General features: G+C 42.9%; 1 protein-coding gene across 5 annotated transcripts in view; it reads right to left on the reverse strand.

Annotated features, from left to right (window-relative positions):
- Positions 1–890: 890 nt before the first annotated feature.
- Kcmf1 (Potassium channel modulatory factor 1) overlaps positions 891–24,024 on the reverse strand; it is a 100,310-nt gene continuing 77,176 nt past the window's right edge. For all 5 annotated transcript variants that reach the window (XM_068383482.1, XM_068383481.1, XM_068383485.1 and 2 more), the window contains 2 exons: positions 19,386–19,678; positions 891–2,316 (listed from right to left, as the gene is read on the reverse strand). In XM_068383482.1, the coding sequence (XP_068239583.1) occupies positions 1,686–2,316; positions 19,386–19,678 (924 nt within the window). In that variant the 3' untranslated portion in view covers positions 891–1,685. The remainder of the gene's footprint in view (positions 2,317–19,385; positions 19,679–24,024) is intronic.

Raw genomic sequence — 24,024 nt, forward strand, 5'->3', positions numbered from 1 at the left:
GAATGAACATGACAAGCTCTCATTTCATCAATGGATGCACGCACAGTACTTTCTCAACGAAATAATACAAGGCAACTTGCAAACAAGACAGGTCTCCCCAGATATCCCCAAATGCTAATTTAAGCTTGTGAATTTTACCATTTTTCACAAAATTGCTGATCTTCACCAAAAATATATATATATATATATTAACAGAAAATAATAAATAGAGGATAAGTCAATATACAACTTGGATTGCAGAAACATTCCCAAAATGGTAAATATTGCCTCTAACTTATCCCAGTGCTTCTGATGTTGCTGCAATGATTTTAAATTGGAGAAAAAATGCATTTCTCTATCCTCCTCTTAATTTTTTTTATGGTTTTGTCAAGTGTGCTAAGATGTCACTACACAGCCTAGCATGAGAATGAAACCACCATGCACTACAGAAAAACTTGTAGCTTCTTCCAGCAATAAATATATCAACTTTTCATATATACCCATCAAATTTACTAAACTGTACTAATATGGCTCATGTCTCACCATTTACCTTTATTTAATTAAAAGGGAAAATGAAGACATGTTTAATTGTGTTAGCCATGGTATTGAAAACGAAAGGCATTTTAAAAGTGTTAACCACATTTCTAACTAGTGCTCCTAAACTGTAAAATACCAAGTCTCATTTTCATTTGCATGTTGGTTCAGATTTCATTTTGCTCAAGTAAAATTTCTGGAGGGGCTTTTAACACAAACAAAGGCTTCCCAGAAATCACTTTGCAACAGTGACACCGCCAATGGCAAACCACAGTGCCTCATTTCCATCTCACACTAGGCTGCATTTTCAGTGATTCATTATCATGATAAGAAAGCAAAGTGAAGCTCTAAAACAAGAATAATAATAATTATGACAATAATAATTACCTTTATATCATTTGCAACAAAAAAAATACAATTTGTAAATATTCTCATATCTCACACTATTTGGGCAAAAATCTTTAAAATCTATTTTATCAGCAAAACCACATTTAAAAAATCAAACAATAATTAATTTGAATGTTAAAGGAACTAATAATGAGTGATTCTGGTTATTGAGGAAAGAGGAGACAAGAAATTTTGGAAAGGTCTGAATGGGTGGTTGGTTGAGTGGGTGGGGGTGGAGGAAGGAAACAGTACCTAGGGCAATGCCAATGTGATTTTTTTTTAGGTAAGGTTAGGGTAAAGCTATGCAGTTATTATGAAGGCCTGAACATATTTATACACAGCTATCTGGCGTGCTTTAATAGCATGCGCTATGTACACTTTATTTCCTCTTGGCACCAGTGGGGACCCCTAGGCATTTACATTTTGCCAGTCTGCCTAGCCTACCTGCTCAATTCTTTGCTTGTTCTGTCGCATAGATCACAAATCAGTAAAGAAATTCCCGTATCCATCACCACACATTCCTTCTTTATGAGCATCCAATTAAAACAACCAATACACTAATTACCCTAGAAGCCAGCCAGCTATGAGTGACTTCAGGTGAAGAAGCAGCAATTTCCTCTTCAATTTTGGTCCTGCCTATCTCCTTCCTTCATAAATTGCTTCATTCTTTGGTGGAGTTGGCTATAGGCAGGTACAAGGGTGGCAGGAAGGACAAGAATGGCAGGGGCAAGGTTCATTGGCATGGGGAAAACCTTCTGGTGCTGGACTAGAACACTCTCTTGGTACTAGTGGGGAGGAGGTGGCTCTGTAGCACGGCCTTCTACCCCCCGCACCAGTTTCCTGCGGGCTGAACCTGGGGAGACTGCTCCCCCCGATGCTCGGCCCCTCCCGGGACCCCCCACAGGGGATACGGCCACCGTTCCCGTCCCCGTTAGTGGCCGAGATACCACCCCTCCCCCATTTGACTGCTGCTGCTGTTGCTGTTGTTGCTGCTGCTGTTGTTGCTGCTGCTGCTGGCTTCCTGGACTAGATCGACCAACAACAACACCCTTGGCCCCCTTTACAGATTTCATAGTATTAGATGTTTTGGACTGAGGCATAGATTGGTGCTGCATATTGGTCTGAGTGGTTGATGTTGTGGTAGTTGTGTTTGACGTCTGTTGGTTACTAGTAGAGGTTTGTGTTGCAACATCTGCCGACACCACTGGTTTGTCACTGTCTCCTTTTGAAATGCCCTTCTTGGAATCTACTCCACCACTTCCCTTGACATTCGATGATGGTAGTAGATTTCCTTCTCCAAGTGCAATGGGACTGAGACCTAAACCACTTAAAGTGGAGATTAACAGTTCTTGGACAAATCCTGCCCTATCGTTGCTACAACTACCTATGTCTGCCTCACTCTCTGTGTCTCCCAGCCTGAAAATAGCATATAAACAAAATTTAACCAGGAATTCACTTATTATCTACCTAAGAACACCAAAGCATATCTAACCATACTTGTGGAATAAAATTGTACTCAAAGTCATAAAAAATGGACAATTCAATGTCTCAAAGAATAAAATAGTGATGTGTTTAACACTATCGATAATGTTTTCAAATACAGTACTGTACGATATACAGTTTGAACTACACAAAGCAAAGGAACTTATATGAGCACTGCAATATCATTCCATAAACTTAAGCATAATATCTTTCACTAAAACCAGCAAAACCAAGAGCACTTTATACCTAAGTCCAATAATACATATAAGTTTTATCATTCAATTATATGATTCTAAGTATTACTCCCTATTAAAAAAGTTTACCAAATCTCAGAGCCATTTTCATATTCCATTAATGATCATTATTTTAATCAAATTACGGTACTAGTCAGCACTTAGAAGGTGTCTTCACTTATAATTATGATCATCATTGAGGATAAGTAACACTTCTTCCTGCACTAAATTCCTACTTTTGTTTTGTGAAACAATTATTATCCCAACTCTTATTAGGTCAACTACCAGTATTCTCACTGTCAGAGGGGGGTTCTTGCTTGATTACTTGCTATATTCTTTTTATTCGGGGCGAGTCATTGAGTTGAGTATTTGTCATTCCATTAATCAAGATGACCTTCAGATATAAATTCAGAGGATTAGGCTCTTCTGAGCACCTGGGTAACATTTGATATTTTGACGAATATTATTTAATGGACTCCAGCATGTGATTCCAAGTACATTAATGGGGGTTTTAAATGAGATGTCAATTCGGCAAGATGGAAAAGGGTGGAAGAAACAATGATTAATATGAAATGAGAGATGATTCTTTGAGTGCTTGAACAATGATCACCTGAAATAAAAGAGGGTGTAACAAGTGTAACTATTTAAAGCCCTAAAGCTGACAGTAAGTGATATCATTGACTGAAATGTAGCTCATGATCTACAAGATGAGCACACTTATCTTATTCCATCAGATGCAAGACTGGTTAACCAGTCATTTGCATTTGGTAATATAAGAATGTACAGTATATGATTAATGGGGTTGTATTAAGAAACCTTGGATATATTAAATTAAAATAAACAAATTTAATGATAATTTTTATTTCTATACTCACCTGATGTTTATATTGCTTCTTCTCCAAAAGCTAGGTTTATTGACCATAGATCGCCAGGATAGACTAATAAGGAAGAGTCAGGGTGGCAGGATTGAAGCGTAGGAGTAAGATGGCGAGGTTTCTTTGGCTTCGAGGATGAAAATGGATCGAAAGAACCCCACTTAGCCTTTTTCTTCTTACACTTGCCAAATCACTGCCACAGGAAGAGAGGCCAATCCCTGTACATGCTACATGGGAGACTCCTGCAAATAGGCATGCCTTCTGCATATAGGACAAAGTGAGTGGGGATCTTGTCTCAAAGGAAGACATGAAGGTACTGCGACAGCATCCTTCCCTGCCTGGACAAATACATATTCTATTCGAATGCACACTATCACTCTAGAGAAAGGAAAAGTTTAAATATTTAGGCAAGTTATTCTTTTTAATAGGTTTGAAAAAACGAGGGAGAGGAGATCAGATAACCTCCGTTCTCTTCCGAGCCGAAATGTAAAGTGGCATCTGCTAGATACTGTGCGAGCAAACCGGGTGATGGGTACACTTCTCGCTACCTCCCCCCAACCAGCGAAGGGGAACATCGCCTTGCTTAAAAGTTTTACAGCTAATTTCAGCTGTCGCCAAAATGCATCTCCATAGTAAAGAGCTGAAAGGTTTTTATTTGGTGCTGGGAAACTAAACCTTAATTGAATTCCAAAAATTCAGATGGTTGCAGCAGCAGCGAACCCCGAGTTCATGAAGAAGTTTGGCCTCTAGATCCTATACCTAGATTCTGGATTTTCTCCCATTAGATATAAATTCACTTAAACATTTTGATCTCTTAAACCCTTCACTGTGGTGTACCTGTACGTCAAAAATAAACATTGGCCTAATGTGATTTGTAAATAATTCTCTACTTTTAGTGTTATATCAAAATTTTTTATGATTTTTGATAATGTACAAATTAGTTTCACATAATTAAATGAAATATAAATAAGACACAAGTTGGTGTGAAAAAAAAAATTAAAGTTATATTGGCTAAATGGTTAGGCCTATTTGTTAATAAATTTAGTTGTTTGGATATCCAGATGGCTTTAACTAAACATGGTTTGCCATTAATTACATTTCATTATCATGACCTTTATAAATATTTGCTTGGTTTACCATAATCTTTCAAATAGTTTAGTAGGAATATGTTAAAAAAAACGTCATCATTGTTTTATTTATTTTTCATTTGATCAGATGTTAAATTTTTTTAGCTTTAGCAAAAGAAATCATAATATCTTTTGATATAACGCTAAAAAAGCAGAGTTTATTTGAAAATTACATTAGTCCAATGCTTATGCACTTTGATCCTACTGCCACCAATGGTGAACATTCTATATCACATTGAGAGCTGCTGATGATTCTACGGGGAAATTTTTTTTTCTTATAATAAACGATTATTGCAACTAACACTGACCATCCACTAGGCAAATATCTCCTGTGGTTCTACATCTACTCACTGATACTTATTATCAGATATAGAGGATGACAATAATTGGAATAGAATATACTGTCTGTACGATGAATTTTGTGATTTGTAGCTTCATTTCAGACTCTTTCTGTACAACATATGGTAATATATTTTAGCACCTCCTATCTTTAGAAACCAACCAATACTTTGGAAATCTAGCCTTTATTCCTGATTGTGTAAGGGCTATTTTAGTGTTTTTATGTTATATATAATCACACTACTGTACTCTCTTTAGCCAATGGCAACATGTGAGAGATTATTCTCTTGGGAGATTTCCTCAGTAGCTGTAGATACATTGAAAGAGAAGATTTATTTCTTTGGTTCCTTTCTTATTTCCTTAACTATCATTTCTACAAGATATTATTTTCATGTCCTAGATATTATCATCATCTCCTATGCCTATTGACGCAAAGGATTTCACCAGTTACCTCTTTCTTGAGGATTCAATACTTCTCCACTCATCATCTCCTACGTCGCACTCCATAGTTCTGTAATTATATCCGTCTAGGTGTATTGACATTCTACAGAGTATTTAACAAGTAAGATTGGACTGAACATCTCCTTTCCAAATACTTGAAATACTAAAAACTGGATTTATTCGTGTCACTCATATGGTGGGGGCAACAGAAGAACAAGTGAAAGTGTTTCTCTAATGAATTAAGTTTATATTGCATGTCTCCCTCCCTCTCGTATATTTATAGACTAGGCCAATGCAATAAATCGAATGAGTACTTGCATATATATAGATGAAAATGAACTAGCTAATCTCTAACACAAATAGAAGTTTCTTTTGTCATGGGCATATCAGTTTAAGTTCATCCCATGCCTTATAATTTTACATTATAGCAGACTTCTGGCGTCATAGGAAACAAACGATAAATTTGGAACTAATTTATATTTTTCCCAAGTATATAAACTGAGCTCTTTACTATGGATATGTTTTCAGTGTAGCTGAAATCTTGCTATAAACTTTAACGTGGCATCAACGACCCTCAGCTAGTTAGCAGGAGGTAGACCAGCCACCACGCTGACACACTCAACCAGTGTATTACGTCACTTTTGATTGTTGGCAGGAATTCTAGGAGGATAGGTGATGACCGGATAAGTATGAGTAAAGAGCTCACATAGGTATGTTAGGAAAAATTACTTCCAAATTTGCCATCTGTTCTTACAAAAATACAAACCCTTCAATCTGTATTATGGTGGATAGAAGTCCTTAACCCAACAAGTCTCTTAAGTAGGTGAGAGGCTTAACATCAACTGGCTGGGAACTATCTATGGTACTGCTCTGAGCTAATTAGAACGTAAGCAACATACTCTGACATCTCGTGAACTCTCAAACTGATGAGCAGGAAAATTGATGGCCTGAGAAATCATGGTGAGTGAATGGAAACTAAGCACTGTGACTTGACCAGATAAGAGTAGAGTGAAACACTTCTTCATACAAAACCTAGACATTACCCGACTCCCCTCGCAGGGAGAATGGGGGCAGAATACAATGTATCACATATTTCAGACCAAACAAAGGAAATGGTTTTTACTTGCAGTCAGAGGTAGGTGCCCTTGCAGAGTCGTCCACATGTTGGGCCCCAAGAGAGGAGAAGATGAAGGGAGAAAAAAGCCAGTCATTCTATCCATTCATCCCAGAATAACCAGTAACATTTACCCTTGAGCGACTGTTACTTGCCCTATAAAGGAACTGAGGTATCTTATACCAATTGAGTGGCCACCACAGAACCCAGAGAGAATGTATCAAGGTTCCTCTTGGTTACTTCTTACAGGTAGTGGGCGGTAAAGGTAGTCTGACGTTGCCAGATGACCCTTGTAGAATCTGCGCCACAGAGAAGTTTCTCTTGAATGCTAGGGAGGGGCTTACACCCCTAACATCATAAGCTCTGGGTCTATGATCATATTGAAGAGAATCAATATTCAGTATGCGGTCAATAACCTACTAAATCTGAGCAGTTGTATACTTAGTGACTCTCCTCTTAACCCTGCCCGCGTGCTTACAAACAATTGACATGCGAGCGAGCTCCAGATGTGTGCTTGAGATAGCTCACCAGGATCATTAGTTCAGTCACGGAAACCTGTAATCTGGGAAGGTCTGAATCTCGAGTCCGCTAAAGCCGAATTCCAAGGCTTGGCTACAAACTCGGGGATAAATCAGTGTTTTACCTGCCCCATCCCCTTGAATGGAAGGACAATGCAACTCGCTGACCCTCTTAACCGAGGGAAGAGCGAGAAAGGAAAGTGTCTTATGTTTCAAGACGCTATCAGAGGCTTGACATAGCAGTTTGTAAGTAGCTCCCACTTGACCTATCTTCCAACTGGGGGATGTAAGCTTGAAACAATTCCGTCGAGGAGGAAATGTTAACTGCATTCAGTCTAAAGCCAAGGCTCAAGGCTGAACAATAGCCTTCCACTGCCAAGACTGAGCAGAGATTTTCCTACCTATGGTACAACAGAAAATCCGTTATCACGGGGGTAATAGCATTGAGAGGAGCGGCACCTCTTCCACGACACCAACCACACATAGCTCACTTCGTCTGATAGACAGGGATAGACAACTTATGAAGGTATCCAGACATCCGTTCTGCCACAGCATTCGAAAAGCTTCCTTGCTAAAGGAGATGCTGGATAACCTCCAGGCGTAAAGTCGTAGGGAAGCGACTCCCCTATGGTATATCTCCGAGTGTGCCTGCCAGAGCAGGTAGTGGAGAGGAGGTAACTCTTTCGGTACCTCTGTGAGCAGATGTAGAAGTAGAAGATCTGGATACCATTTCCCTTGCTGGCACATAGAAAGTACTATATTAGGATCATCGAAATATCTTGTTATGTCCTCACCTTGTTGAGGAGTCTCCTGAATTGGGGGAAGAACGTGTAGACGTCTAGGTTGTCCTATGGATTTTGGAAGCCATCCAGTAGAGATAACTTGGTCTCTGGTACTTGCTAGCAGTACACCAGCAGCTTCCAGTTTTAGAGATGTTGCGTACAGATCTATTATCAGCAAACCCATATCCAGTTACGGAATAAATGACAAATTCGGAGGTAATTTGTATTTTTCCTAACAAAACAAACCTTAGCTATTTAAAGGGGTATACTTTCGACGAAAGCTGAAAGGATGAGCCATTATAATTTAGCAAGGGTTAACTACTCATCCCGCTAGTTAGCGGGGGATAAAGGGGGTAGCCTGCTACCCCTCCCACTCACACACCTGTGATTGCACTCACTTTACATGGAGATAGGACTTGGCGGGCAAGTATGAATAAATAGCTACGGTTTGTATCGTTAGGAGAAATACAAATTATCTCCAATTCTGTCATTTTCTCAGTAACTGGAATACAAACCAACGCTATTTATAGGGGTGACTCACCCATTAGGAGGGTGGACATCCCTGCCAATCTGGCTTTTTGGCCATAACCAGGGTACTCCCTATTGTGCAGTTTTGAGCAACAATATGGAGACCCTAACACCTTGCTAAACCTGATAAGCATGGTCAACAGCCTACTGGTTGTGTGGTGATAAACTAGCAATGTGACTGTCCAGGTAAACGTTATTCCGAGTCTTGCAGGGAATAAGTGAAGAGACCAAGACATTCCTAATATCACCTTGCTAGAGTATGGAGACGCAACAGTATTGTAACAATACTAGGTTACACAAAGGATCAATGGTTTACCTGCAGAGGTTTAAGGCCAGCTTGTGCTGAGGTTCCAGGATGCTGATTTCCCTACGAGAGGGGAGGATAAAGAAAGGAAAAGAGCCAGACATTCCTTTTCATTCACTCAAACTATACCCCGGGGGAACCAATGCCCTTAACCTTCTGCTACTTGCCCAATAAGGAGCTTGAGATATTAACCAGCTATTGTGCAGCCACCAAGAGGACTGATGGAACATATCGAGGTTCCTGTGGGTCACGTCTTGCAGGAAGAGGGCAGCGAATGTCGTAAAGCATTTCCACACGCCCGCTTGCAATACCTGCGTCACAGAATAGTTCTTTTTGAAGGCCAGGGACATAGCAATACCCCGACATCATGAGCTCTGGGACGACGTGTTGGTTGAGGGTCGGGTTTCAGGGAAAAATCATTGACTACGAATACATGTAGAGATCGTGTTCTTCGTGACCCTCCTCTTGGTTTTTCCCGTGCTTACGAAGAGTGAGGACACTCTGGACCGAGCTGCTGCTGTTCTCTTGAGGTAGTGCATTAAACACCTTACTGGGCAGAGTAACAGATGTTCTGGGTCGTCAGTTACAGAGCAGAGACTCTATTTCCGGATGGATTCGAACCTAGGATCCAAAACCCCTGGATTCTGGGTCTTTGCAACAAACTCGGGGACGAAACTGAAGCTTACTTCTCCCCATCCCCTTAAATTGGTGTCGTCATAAGAGAGACCATGAAGTTCCCTAACTCGTTTGACTGCTGCCAAGGCGAGTAGGAACACCGTCTTCCAAGTCAGTCGGCGATCTGTTGCCTGGCATAATGGTTCGTACTGAGGTCTCTTTAGGGACCGAAAAACTCGAATCACGTTCCAATGGGGAGGTCTCACTTCCGACTGAGGACAGGTAAGTTCAAATCTTCGTATGAGAAGGGAAAGTTCCAACGATGAAGAAATGTCCATTCCTTTCAGTTTAAAGAGGAGACTCAAGGCTGAGCAACAGCCTCTAACCGCTGAAACTGAAAGATATTTCTTCCCGCAAATACACGAGAAACTCTGCTATTGATGGCGTAGTGGCATCCAGTGGATTAATACCCCTTCCACGACACCAACCATAAAAGACATTCCACTTCACCTGGTAGACTGAGGCTGGAAATCTTTGTGGATATCCAGACGTCCTTATCGCAACTTCTTGTGAAAATCCTCGTTGTGTGAGATGCTGGATAATCTCTAGGCGTGAAGAAGTAGCGAAGCTACTGCCTTGCGGTAGATGTTGATATGCGGTTGTCCGAGTAGATTGTGTCATGGAGGAAGTTCTCATGACAAAGTTCTCTTGGGAGCTGCGTCAGGAGCAGCAGAAGGTCCGGGAACCATTCCGCATGATGCCATAGCGGAGCTATGAGGGTCATTGAAAGATCAACCGATGTTCTGGTCTTGTTGAGCACTGTTCTCATCCGACAGAAAGGTGGGAATGCGTATACGTTCATGTTGTCCTACCGTTGCTGAAATGCATCTTGCCAGAGAGCCTTGAGATCTGGGACTGGAGAACAGTACAGCAGGAGCCTGAAATTCATGGCCGTTGCAAACAGATCCACAGTCAGAGAACTCCACAAAGTCAGGACTTTGTTGGGTACTAGTTGATCCAAAGACCATTCGGAACCCACTACCTGCGATCCTCTGCTCAGATTGTTGGTGAGCACATACCTCTTGCCTGGAATGAAGCGGGCTGACCCACCTTAATATCTCTACTACTGGATGGAAAAGGGGCTGCGAAAACCTACCTCCTTTTCTTCTTGATGTAAGCCACTACCGTGGCGTTGTCGCTCATCACCACCACTCAGTGACCCACCAGGAACTGGTGGAACTCTTGAGGGGCCAGAAGGACAGCCTTCATCTCTTAAGAGATTTATATGAAGGTACTTTTCGGACTCTAATCAAAGGCCTGAGGTCGTGTGGTGCAGCACGTGGCCCCCAACCCCTCCTTTGATGCATCCGAGAATAGCATCAAATCGGGAGGCGGGACAAGAAGATTGACACCCTTCAACAGATTCTCACCTGCCAATGGCCATCCGAGGTCCGTCTTTTCCTCGGATCCCATGGAAATCAGAGTGTCCAGGGAATCGAAGGCCTGATTCCAATTGGAGTTCAGACGCCACTGAACGGATCGAATCCTGAGGCGACCGTTGGGAACTAGACAGGCTAAGGATGATAAGTATCCGAGGGGACTTCGCCACGTCTGGGCTGGGAGTTGTTCTCATCTGAGGAAAGGACTTGCTACTTCCCTAACCCTTGCTATCCTTTTATCTGATGGGAAAACTTTGTGCAGATTGGTGTCTAATACCATGCCCAGGTATACCAGTCTCTGAGAGGGAAGCAGGGAAGACTTGTCGAGGTTTACCATGATCCCCAGATATTGGCAAAGCCTCAGAAGTTTGTCTCGGTGCTGAAGAAGGGTTCCCACCGAGTCTGCCAGGATCAGCCAGTTGTCCGGGTAGCGAAGGAGACAGATGCTGAATTTGTGAGCCAAGCATGTCACTAGGGCGAACACACTTGTGAAGACCTGGGGTGCTGTGGAAAGGTTGAAACACAGCACCTTGAACTGGTATGTCTTGTTGTCGATGTTGAATCTCACACACTTCCTTGAAGACGGATGGATTGGGATCTGGAAGTGCGTCCTTCAGATCCAGTGTACACATGAAGTCCTGTGGTCTTATTGCTAGTCTGACCATGTCTGCCGTTTCCATTCTGAACGAAGTCTGTTTGACAAACTAGTTCAGAGCCGAGAGGTCGATGACTGGCATCCAGCCTCCAGATGCATTTTCCACAAGAAAGAGTCAACTGAAGAAGCCTAGGGACCTGTCGAGGACCTCCTGGAGAGCGCCCTTCTCCAACATGGTCTGGACTTCGGCCCAAAGGGCCTGCCCCTGTGCTGATCCCATCGCAAAAGGAGCTCATAAGCACTGGATTCTTGGTCAGTGGAAGAAGACATGAAATGAATGGGACACAATACCCTAAGCGAATCACGGATACCGTCCAGGGTTCAGCCCCAAGCTGCATCCACCTAGTCCAGCAGCTTTGAAGACCTCCCCCGACTGGTGAATGAGCAGGGGGATGACCTCTCTGGCGTTTACCTCCACAGATGGACTTGCTGCCTCTCCCGTCCTTAACGGGAAAGGGCTTCTTAGACATCTTAGTCTTGGGGATGGCTGCCGTTTTCATCAATGACGCTTTTCCTTAGCTGATCTTTGGAGGGGTTGGTGGTCTGTAGGAGAGAACTGTAAGGGCCCTATGAGGGAATCCGAGTTGGACTTCCTCCACCTCTCCGTAGCCTGCTCGACGTCCCTAGGCTCAAAGAGGAAGGACCTCTCCATGGAGGAAGTTTGAAGCCTAGTGATCTCAGCATTTGGGACCTGCTGATGAACACTCTCATGCGGTCATCCATACGTTTCAGAAGGGTGTTGGCCCATAGGGTCACTACCTGATGGGCGAGAAACTCAATGGTGCGAGTAACCGAGAGAAGGAAGTCTCCAAGGCCTTCCTCGTCTATCCTTAGAGAAATCCTCAGTTTGCACAAGGATTCCTACTGATCCTAATCAATGATCCAGCCACGAAGTAGCCTGCATGGTATACTTCGCAATCTTCTCTTAGTTTAGGATCTCAGACGCCGAGAAAGAGACCTGACGCAAAGAGAGCCTCTCAAGAGACTCCCTTGGTCAGCTCTTCCAAGGAGTGGTGGAGTGACATAGCCAAGACGGTCTCGTCCATGATGTCGTAATATTTCCTCTGGTTAGCACCCGAAGGTGGAGGAGTATAGCAGACGAGGAAGAGCGGAAAGACTTGGAGATAGAAGACAGTTAGGAGGCGATCTTACGCCGGACACCCTTTAACCGCCATGACTAGGGCAGAGCTGCACTGGCCTAGGAGACTTTTGGGTCCTTACCTTCTTGAAGGGCCATTTCTGGATCTGTGAAAAGCATTTGATCCGGTGGAGGAGAGATCTATTCCCTTGAGGAGGTTGGTATCTGATACCCACCAAATTGCTATTCTTCTCTGGCCTTACTGGTACCTGAAGGTCCGGAGGATCCCCTAGCCAAGACCAAAACCAAAAGGTCTTCACTTGTCACTGGAGAGACCAAACATGAAGACTGTCATTGGATACCACACTCTCCAGGGAGGTCAGGTGGTCCAACAGGTGCAGCCACAGGTGTACTTGCAGCGAGTCTTGTGAAAGTAAAGATCGTGCCGCTTCCTTGAGCCTCTCTATTTTGCTCTGCGATGGGAAAATCTTCCCTTTTATCTGTCTATTTGCATCCTGAGGTATACCATTTTCTGTACAGGTTGGAGAGAAGGCTAAAAAATTTATAACGATCCCCAGATCACGGCAAAAAGCGAAAAGCCTATCCCAGCGTAGGAGAAGTGTCTTCACTGACCCTGCAAGAATCAGCCAATCATCCAAATACTAGAGGAAGGTTGTTGACACCTTGTGTTAACTGTGCTAGATTCAAGCTACACTGAAAACATATATCAATAGTAAAGAGTAAATGGCTTGCATTTGTGTACGAATAAAGATATTTTTTATCCTGTATAACGTAAGGTTCTTTACTGATGAGTTGTTTTATATCTTTTGACGGCTATCTATTGTGGAATTACTAAGCAATTACGTAATCATCTCACTATCAACATAAGGCTGTTTTATACGTAGAAACACGGTGCTTTATTATTTAGAGTAAAATAATATAAAACAAATTTCTGCAATAATTCACAATGAATAGAATTTTTTCAAAGAAGTACATGAAAGGGCAATACTATTCTGTTATTTAGAGTAAAATACAATAAAAGAAGAGAACACTTTTGAAATATCTAATCTGTAATGAGAAGTAAAATAAATAAGGAAATGACAAACTTATAACAGAGTTTGTATTTTTCCTAACATACAAACCCGAATTCTTTACTATAAGAGATATTCTAGAGCGAGCTGGAAAATACGGCAGAAAAACCTTAACAAGGTCGTTAACGACCGGACAGGTAATTACTCACCTGTTAGTGGTGTGGGGACCACCGGTCAGTAGCTGCTGTTTACCTTCAGTCGGATTCTAGCTAGGACTATCCTTGCGGGCGGTGATGGAGGGAAGATTTTTGTAAAGAATTCGGGTTTGTATGTCAGGAAAAATACAAACTCTGTTATGAGTTTGTCATTTGTTCCTACACTTGACACAAACCCTCATTCTTTACTATAAGAGATTTAGTCTTGGGGCCAGAGTGGCCAAGGAGTTCCCTATTCCTAGGGAAGATAATCCTCAAACTAGACTCTTTTAAATCAACAATCTTCCGTTAATCTTCTTTCTTTGTAGATCCCCATAATCTCAGCACGACTGTAGGTTTGTAGCTTCGAGGAAACAAATGTTTCAGGATGAAGAGGGGCAGGAACCTTTGACTTGGACCCCTTCAAACTTATGATTCCCCCAATCTTACAAAGGGGAAACCTCGTGACCACGAGTATAACTTATACCCTGTGAGAGGAATCAGATGAGTATCATACCTTATTTCCATTGGCGAGTCCAGCTGAAACTGGATACAGACTAGGATCCCCAGATGGGAGGGAGAAGGAGACGAAGATAGATGGATGTCCTTCTTAAAACCTAGTGTAACCCAGTATCCTCAGCCAATGGTTACTGTCCCCTGAAAGGGCGTAAGATAGCTACAGCACCTGTTGACCTGTCACAATAGGCCCTATAGAAAGGGTGTCTAGAGACCTATGTGACACGTCGCTCAAATAATGAGCGGTGAATGTAGACTGGCGTTTCCAGACCTCAGCACTTAAGACTTGGGAGACTGAGAAATTTCTCTTAAACGCCAGTGAGGCAGCCACTCCCCTAACTTGATGGGCTCTGGGTTGTGCTGCCTCTGGGTCTCTGTGAAAAGACCTCGCAATAACTTTCTTGAGCCAGAAAGGGATGGTGTTGCGAGAGGTGAGAGGTTCTCTTCTTTACCTTGTCGGTACTAAGGAGGAGATGACGGAGACGTGGTCTGAAAGGTCTGGTGCGCTTCAGATATTTCTTTAGCGCCCCGACTGGTCTGTATCCTGTGTTACCTTATTGAGGCTGGAAAACTGAAATTCTCGAAATCTCTCATCGGTAGACGAAGAATTATGAGTCTAGCCACCAAGCCCGGTACGAAGTTGCGAGACACTTCCACCCCCCTCTTAGAATGGGTGACGACGTAAGAGACCATGTAGCTCACTGACCCTTTTAGCCGAGGACAAAGGTACGAGGAAGACAGTCTTAAGGTTCAGAAAGTAGCCTGAGGCCCTTAAGGGCTCATAGGGCAGACCCTTCAGGGAACGTAAGACATGTCTCACGGTGATGGTCTCATCTCAACTGGGGGGCAAGATCACTCAAAACCACGAATCAACCAAGGTGATGTCTTCTGAGGCGGAGAGGTCAACCCCTTTTCAGTCTACAGACGAGGCTCAAGGCTGAGCAATAGCCCTTAATTGCCAAGACTGAGAGGAGCTTTTCCTCACTGTGGTACAAAAGGAAGTCTGGGAACTACTGATTCCTTCCTTGTGAGGACCCAATTGCTCCATATGGTCGCTGTTGTAGCGGTTAAGAAGTCCATTGTCTTGGCCCCAGCAGTTAGGGCTTCCTGTAGGGACTACCTGGAGTCTTGGTTTGACAAGTCCTCGTGGCTCGCGAGGTAGCCAACTGTACCAGACCACGTGTCAAGCCAGAAGGGACATTGAAGTCACTTCCATTGCTGAGGCTTCTGTGACTGAGAAGAGCCTGGAAGAGTAGAGTGTCTCTTCGAGGATTAGCATAGTGTGAGCCTCGCCGTGAGGGATCCAAGATCAGAGAAGGGTTGACGTCTCTGATCTCAGCGAACAGCCAGGTTTAAAAGTTAAAGGTCGCTCAAGAATGGCAGAGGCAAGGGACAGTGGCATTGCACTAGCAGTTAGGACAATGCCCTAGAGACTGACCATATATTATATGGTCAACAACCAAGCCTCCTCTCCATTCCAGGTAGGACCAGGGAGGGCCAGGTAGTGGCTGCTGATGACTCAGCAGATAGACCTATAGGCTCCCCCAAACCCCCCAACCTTACCTCACAAGGCTGGTAAGGTTGCAGGCACTAATGGCACTAACGAGTCTGAGTGGGACTCGAACCCCAGACTGTCAAATACCAGTCAGAGACGTTACCAATCAGGCCACAGCCAGATGATCAATTCTGGTCTTAGGGTGGTGGACGACATAGCCTGTCTAAGGCTGGAGCGTCAAGAGGTCGAGGAGACAGATGCAAATCGCCGAGGCATGAGATATTACACATAGTTCTTAGAGTCCTTAAATATGAGGATTCTAAGTCCCTCGACGGCAGCTCTCCCAGGGAATCCTCAGGCTGCGCTAATTCCTCGCACGTTATTACAGGTAAAGTGGAGATGCGAGTAGCAGACAAACATTATGTCTTACCCCTCTCATCCTTCTTATCGAAAGGGGAAGAACGGTAGAAGTCGGAGTGTCTGGAGGTAATGGCGAAGACCGTTGACGAGAGTCGGAAGACTCTCTGTCATAAGAGTAAAACTCTTGATGACGATGGTCGCACGCATAGCGCTAATTGTGTGCGTGCGCGGACACACTGTGCTAATTGTTACGAGAGCCCGACGACACAGCGTAACTGAAACTCGAAGGTTCCAAGCCGTGCGAACTCGAAAGTCCAGCGCGACAGAGGCCCGAAGGACTCCTATGGTCATGAGAACCCCTAGGATCAACAGGAAAAAGAGTTCAAAGGCTCCCGATCACGCCCGCCAAAACGATGATCGTCACGAGACCCTGAGGGTTCAACATGAGGAGAACCAGAAGGTTCAAAAAGACGTCTCCTTACAGCACGAGGGGGAGAACGTCAGGGATGAAGATAACTCCTCCGCAGGGTAGATTTGTTCTCCCGAAGGAGAACGTCGCTTAAGACAAGGCTCTCGCTCTGCCCCTGGAGGAGAACTAAAAGCGTAAGGGGGAGGAGCGTGGATCAGCAAACTCCTACAAGTTTTCTCTCGTGAATGGGAGGAAGGTTCTCCCGAAGGAGATCGCCTAAAACAAGCTTTCTCCCTGCTCTATGGGGAAAAGCGTAGCGTGATAACCTCTCTCTCTCTCGCAAACGAGGGAGAAGTCCTCCCGAAGGAGGATATTGACTAAGGCAAGATTTCTCCCCCGCTCTCTGGGAAAAAGTGTAAGCGTAATAATTTCTCTCTCGCGAACGAGGGAGAAGTCCTCCCGAAGGAGGACATTGCCTAAGACAAGCTTTCTCCCAGTTCTATGGGAAAAAAGCATAGGCATAATAATCTCTCTCTCTCGCGAACGAGAGAGAAGTTCCCTCGAAGGAAGACATCGCCTAAGACAAGTTTTCTCCCATCTCTTATGGGAAAAAAGTGTAGGCGTAATAATCTTTCTCGCGAACGACGGAGAAGTTCCCCTCGAAGGAGGAACAAGCCTTAGACTTGCTTTTTCCCCAGCTCAAGGGGAGAAAGCAGTCTTCGGGGACGAGATAGCTCAGCTAAAACTTGTCGAGCTGTTCGCAACTCTTCACGAAAGAGGGAAGGTTGCTGAATGGCTGAAGTGGGGAAGCTCTCCCTCGGAAGGGGGGTGGTTCTCTCACGCAGCCCAATTCCGAGGAAGGTTATCACTCCCTCGTAAGGGGAGGTTCTCTAACCCCTGGAGGCGAACCTCCTGGCAGCAATCTATGTTTCCCAACAAGTTGATCAAGTTGCAGGTTGACAACGAGTGCTACCTCGTAACACGGGCAGCTCATGAGCTGCCACATGAAGCGCATGATGACGAACAGAGTGACCGAAGCCATCAGCATTGTGTTCTACCTCGCTGCTATCGGGGGGTTTTCTTTTAGCCTCTCTAACACGTTTCCCCTTTTCCTTCTGCTCTCAACCGAAGAGAAGAAGGGCCGAACCCCTGCATCTTCTTCCGAGGTTTCCGAGAGACTTAATCCTTAACTCATTAGGGAGCAAAGGAACTGGGGAGGTTGTCCTGTCTGAAACACGAGAGCGAGGGATTGACCCCACGAGTGTAGTACGACCAGAGATTTGCGTGTGTAGCGCTAATTGCATGCGAACACCTTGCGTAACGGGAGTCTGAATACTCTGCCATAAGAGTAAAACTCTTGATGGTCATGAGCGCAGTGTTGGTTGAGCGTACGCGAACACTTAGTGCGACAAGAGTCCAAAGACTCTGTCATAAGAGTAAAACTCTTGGTGACTTGTTTCACGAGAACCTGAAGGTTCAGCGTGATCGTGTGTGCCCCTAGAGGTGGTGTTGCGAGAACCCGAAGGGCCAGAGCAACCGGAAACGAAAGTTTCCCTTGTCACGAGACACCGAACTGTCAGCGTGACTAAATGCACGAGAGCCCGAGGTTTCAGCAACTTGAGTTGCGAGAAAACGAAGGGATAGTGCACCGGGAAACGGAAGTTTCCCTGTCACGAGACCCCAAAGGGTCAGAGATCAAGAAGTCGAAGGCGAGAGCGATCTTCTCTTTAGATAAGGAGTGAAAGCGAGAAGCGCTCTTTCTGACTTTTCTAGAGCTAACGGAGACCCTCAAACTATTATGCGAAGAAGAGGGTTAAAATTAAATAAAATAATATTTATGAAGAATTTTTAGCCAATGACATTCCTCAAAACAATAAAACAAATCACAATCCTGTGGCTTATATGCCTTTACAAAGTTACTTGATCCACTCTCAATGGCAAATAGTAACTCCCAAATTCATCTCTAACTAGAATGTATAAATAACCTAAAATAGAAAAAAGATCCGGATCGGTAAAAAAATGTCTGAAGTTCGCAAAGTAGAAGCTAGAACTAAAAAGACAAAGGAAGTTTAGGGAATCAACACTTAGGTAGTTATCATCATCCTCTAAATTAACTCCATATATTAACAGAGTGGGAGGCATTTCTGCAATGAAAGAAAATCATTAATGTTTAATTCTAGGATAGACGTCAACATTTACAAAGCTTCGGGAGATAAGCACTATGAACATCAGGTGATAAGTACAGTATAGAAATAAACTATTATTAAAATGCCATTTTTTCACTTGGTCATAATAAACCCAGTTTTGGATATTATTGTTTCTCTCATCTGCCTGATAACTATATGAAGAGGATTTCAACATATTTCAGCACTTTATACAATCAAAGAACTTTTAAACTAAAAATCTGGCTTATCTAATAAGATTTAAATCTATCAGTGTAGGGTGTGTAAAGTAGACTTTTACATGTTCATTAGTATATTATTTATAGTGTTATAAATAAATGTATAATTTTTGTTATAAATAGCAGAACCAAATCATTTAAATACTCCAAAAATTTAAACTATAATGTAGGTTACCCATGAATTATTATATATAAATGTCTCTGAACAAGAAGCCTTGCACAAATAAATTACTGGCCTGCAATTTATGCACTAAACATACCGTAATAACTAGATCTCAGTGGAGAGAAAGAGAGGAGACTCATCATTTTCAAAAGACTATACTGTACATAGATTTATTTGGCTAAGACTTAAAACTCCACTGCACATTCTAAACTTTTCATCATGAACTAGAGCTGTTTCCAATACTATCTACATCAGACAAGATCAGAAACTATGGAAATGCCATGGTTCAATCAAAAGAATTGATAAGACAAACCATACAATACAGAATACTGTATAAATTTACTTTCCAAACATCACCAAAATTATCAGTGAACTAATTTGCTTACCTTGCAAGGAGGTATTGTGACTGAGGTTGAGAATGCGAACTTGCATGCACTAATAGAGGTGGTGGTTGATGATGAGCTGCTACAACATTCGGAGTGCTGCTTGAACTTAGATTTACCATAACACCACTGTGGCTTCCACTACCACCACCTGACCCACTAGCAGCATTGCCACCCACACCACTTCCCCCTCCACTATTACCACCACTGCCACCCGTTCCACTTCCAATGCCACTATTGCTGCTACTCCCTCCTCTTCTCGGTAATCGTTCAAGTTGTTGTCGTAACCCTGCAGCCTGAAAATAAACATACAATCAGCAACACTCAGTATTTGTTTTAAACTCTACTAAATACCAATGCTTTACGTTTTATTTACATATGAAAAAAAAATAATCAACATTACATGAAATGTTTACCTCAACATAACCAAAACCAACAATGAAAGCATAATGTTGCAGTAGCCATTCTTCAACCATTACAAATAATTATGCCTCTTTATATTACTTTAGTGCCAATAAAAAGCAGCATCTAAAACACCTAAAGAAACTCCCTCGCAATTCATACAGTTTTCATATCAAACAATAGATGGTTTAGTATATGGCATAACTTGCATTTAAAAATAGAATTACTATTATTACTCATTATCAAGTAGATTACCCAATTCACAATGACATTTCTAAACGTTACAGGGTTGCACAAAAAATCTGTTTCATAACCAAGGGTGGAAGTTAAAGAAAGACGAGGTTGATAAAGTTGATAGCTTGGTGGGAGTAGATGAAAGGTAGAGCTAGAAGGCAATACATTCGTTTAGAACAAAACTGATGCTAAGAATATTTCGTGCCTGTCAGTGATAACATCCCACTTACCTATATACTATCACTACTCTCTATACATGCACCAAATCCACTGCCACTATCAAAGCCATCTAGATTACCATGTCAGATAACCCCTATTCTATGAAATGGCATTTTTGCCCACAGGTTCCATTTCTAATATTTCCAATATCATCGCAGGTCATTCTAGAATATCAACAAAAAGTATCCCAAATAAATACATTTGTAACCCAAATTAACACAAGGCATGCATAGACCCTCAATGAAGATGCAAAATGGTAAGCTTGAAAGAATACAGTATATTAATATCAACTAATAAAAGAAAAATGCTAACATCATTCACTTTAAAACTCCCGTCTCAATTTATTTCAACCTCACCGTCTCAATTTATTTCAACCTCAAAAAAATTAAATTATTTGTAAAGAGTTCGCTACTACTGTAGGTATGTAATTTACACTAAAAATATACCATGACCACAATATAAAACCAAATGTATTGCACTTTCCGCTGAGCCTGTCATAATTTTATTCTCTTTATCTAGATGTATATACACTAAAATGCTACTTGCACACAAGGAAACTCATCTCCCAACCCAAACACCCACTAAAATATCTAACCAATTTCTACCTCAAAACCAGTCAACTTTCCTGTACCCTAACCTAGTCAGGACTTGCTGGAAAAAAAAAAAAAAAAAAAAAACAGAGACCCCCTTGAAAGGAGGTATGTACTAGAACTAAGGAATGCACAAACTACAGTAACTTTAAATGTCATTAACCATTGACAATTTATTGAGATTCAATCAGGGTAAACATGGTTAGTAAAGAACAATAAAGCAAAAAGTTCCAAGTCATGTTTCATGCTTAAACATTAGGAATAAATGCCTGTTGCCTGATATTTCTAGTTAAAAGATTTTTTAAAGATGAAAAACCCTAACAGTAATTTCCAGCAATTGGCTAAATAAAACCATAAACCCCACCCGCCCCCCCCCCCAAAAAAAAAGAGAGAGAGAGAGAGAGAGAGAGAGAGAAAGAGAGAGAAAGAGAGAGAGAGTGTTTGTTTATTCAAAGTTCTTAGTTATAGTGGGACATTTCTTTTTTAGTTTCCTGGTTTATGATTTTCAATCTGAAAAAAATTTGCTTCTGTGGACAAGCTACTGCTACTAAAATGTTATTTTCATTAGTAAAATAAATTTTTGAATATACTTACCCGATAATCATGTAGCTGTCAACTCCGTTGCCCGACAGAATTCTATGGAGGGATACGCCAGCTATCACAATACTAGAAGGGGGTGTACTAACCAGCGCCACCTGTGGCCAGGTACTCAAGTACTTCTTGTTGACACCTCCTCAATTATTCCTCGGTCCCACTGGTTCTCTATGGGGAGGAAGGGAGGGTCAATTAAATCATGATTATCGGGTAAGTATATTCAAAAATTTATTTTACTAATGAAAATAACATTTTTCAATATTAAACTTACCCGATAATCATGTAGCTGATTCACACCCAGGGGGGTGGGTGAAAACCAGTGTACAAGATTAAAGGATAGCTAAGTATCCCATATTTCATATAACAGTTATCTCAAATAACAATGAAATAATAGGTACCTGGTAAGGAAGTCGAATTGAACCGTTACTCTGCCTCTTTTTTAAGTTCGTCTTCCTTACTGAGCGCAGCGTTCCTCTTGGAGGCTGAATCAACCCAAAGGTGCTAAAGTATACAGGGCTGCAACCCATACTAAAGGACCTCATCACAACCTTTAACCTCGGCGCTTCTCAAGAAAGAATTGACCACCCGCCAAATCAACAAGGATGTGGAAGGCTTCTTAGCCGACCGTACAACCCATAAAAAGTATTCAAGAGAAAGGTTAAAAGGTTATGGGATTATGGGAATGTAGTGGCTGAGCCCTCGCCTACTACTGCATTCGTTGCTACGAATGATCCCAGGGTGTAGCAGTACTCGTAAAGAGACTGGACATCTTTGAGATAGAATGATGCGAACTCTGACTTGCTTCTCCAATAGGTTGCATCCATAACACTCTGCAGAGAATGGTTCTGTTTGAAGGCCACTGAAGTAGCCACAGCTCCCACTTCATGTGTCCTTACCTTCAGCAAAGCAAGGTCTTCTTCCTTCAGATGAGAATGTGTTTCTCTAATCAGAAGCCTGAATAGTAAGAAACTGAGTTCTTAGAACTTGGAAAAGAAGGTTTCTTGATAGCACACTATAAGGCTTCTGATTGTCCTTGTAAAGGTTAAGACCTTTTAGATAGAACCTAAGAGCTCTAACTGGGCAAAGAACTCTCTTCAGATCATTCCCCACCAAGTTGGACAGGCTTGGGATCTCGAACGACTTAGGCCAAGGACGTGAAGGAAGCTCGTTTAGCAAAAACCGAGCTGCAAGGAACATGTAGCCATTTCAGATGTGAAAACAATGATCCTGCTGAAGGCGTGGATCTCACTTACTCTTTTAGCTGTTGTCAAGCACACGAGGAAAAGAATTTTTAATGTGAGGTCCTAAAAAGAGGCTGATGGAGAGGTTCAAATCTTGATGACATAAGGAACCTTAGGACCACGTCTAGATTCCAGCCTGGAGTGGACAACCGACGTTCCTTTGAGGTCTCAAAAGACCTAGGGAGGTCCTGAAGATCTTTGTTGGTGGAAAGATCCAAGCCTCTGAGGCGGAAAACCGCTGCCAACATACTTCTGTAACCCTTGATCGTAGGAGCTGAAAGGGATCTTACTTTCCTTAGATATAACAGGAAGTCAGCAATCTGGGTTACAGTGGTACTGGTTGAGGAAACTGCATTGGTCTTGTACCAGCTACGGAAGACTTACCCTTGAGACTGATAGATTCTGAGAGTGGATGTTCTCCTTGCTTTGGCAATCGCTCTGGCTGCCTCCTTCGAAAAGCCCCTAGCTCCTGAGAGTGTTTCGAAAGTCTGAAGGCAGTCAGACGAAGAGCGTGGAGGATTGGGTGTACCTTCTTTACGAGAGGTAGACTTAGAAGGTTCACTCCTAGAGGAAGAGTCTTGGGAATGTCGACCAGCCATGCAGTACCTCTAAGAACCATTCTCTCGCGGACCAGAGCGGAGCCAACCAACGTCAGCCGTGTCCCTTTGTGAGAGGAGAACTTCTGAAGTACCCTGTTGACAATCTTGAACGGCGGGAATGCATACAGGTCGAGGTGGAACCAATCCAGCAGAAAAGCATCCACGTGAACTGCTGCTGGGTCTGGAATCGGAGAACAATACAACAGGAGTCTCTAGGTTATCGAGGTAGAGAACAGATCTATGGTTGGCTGACCCCACAGGGCCCAAAGTCTGTTGCAAACATTCTTGAGAAGGGTCCACTCTGTGGGGATGACCTGACCCTTCCGTCTGAGGTGATCTGCCATGACATTCATACCGCCCTGAATGAACCTCGTTACCAGTTAGCCTTCGATCTTAAGACCAGATGAGTAGGTCCCTTGCGATCTAGAACAACTTCCACGAAAGAGTCCCTCCCTGCTTGAAGATGTAAGCCAGGGCTGTGGTGTTGTCAGAGTCAACCTCCACCACTTTGTTAAGCTGGAGGGACTTGAAGTTTATCAAGGCCAGAATAACCGCCAACAACTTCTTGCAAATGATGTGAAGTGTCCTTTGCTCCTGATTCCATGTTCCCGAGCATTCTTGTCCGTCCAAAGTCGCACCCCAGCCCATGTCTGATGCGTCCGAGAGGAGACGGCGGTCGTGTTTCTGAACAGCCAAAGGTAGACTTCCTTGAGAAGAAAGCTGTTCTTACACCACGCGAGAGAAGACCTCCTCTCTTCGGAAA

Source organism: Palaemon carinicauda, chromosome 11 (genome assembly GCF_036898095.1).
Source record: "Palaemon carinicauda isolate YSFRI2023 chromosome 11, ASM3689809v2, whole genome shotgun sequence".
In the NCBI taxonomy this organism is placed as follows: Eukaryota; Metazoa; Arthropoda; class Malacostraca; order Decapoda; family Palaemonidae; genus Palaemon; species Palaemon carinicauda.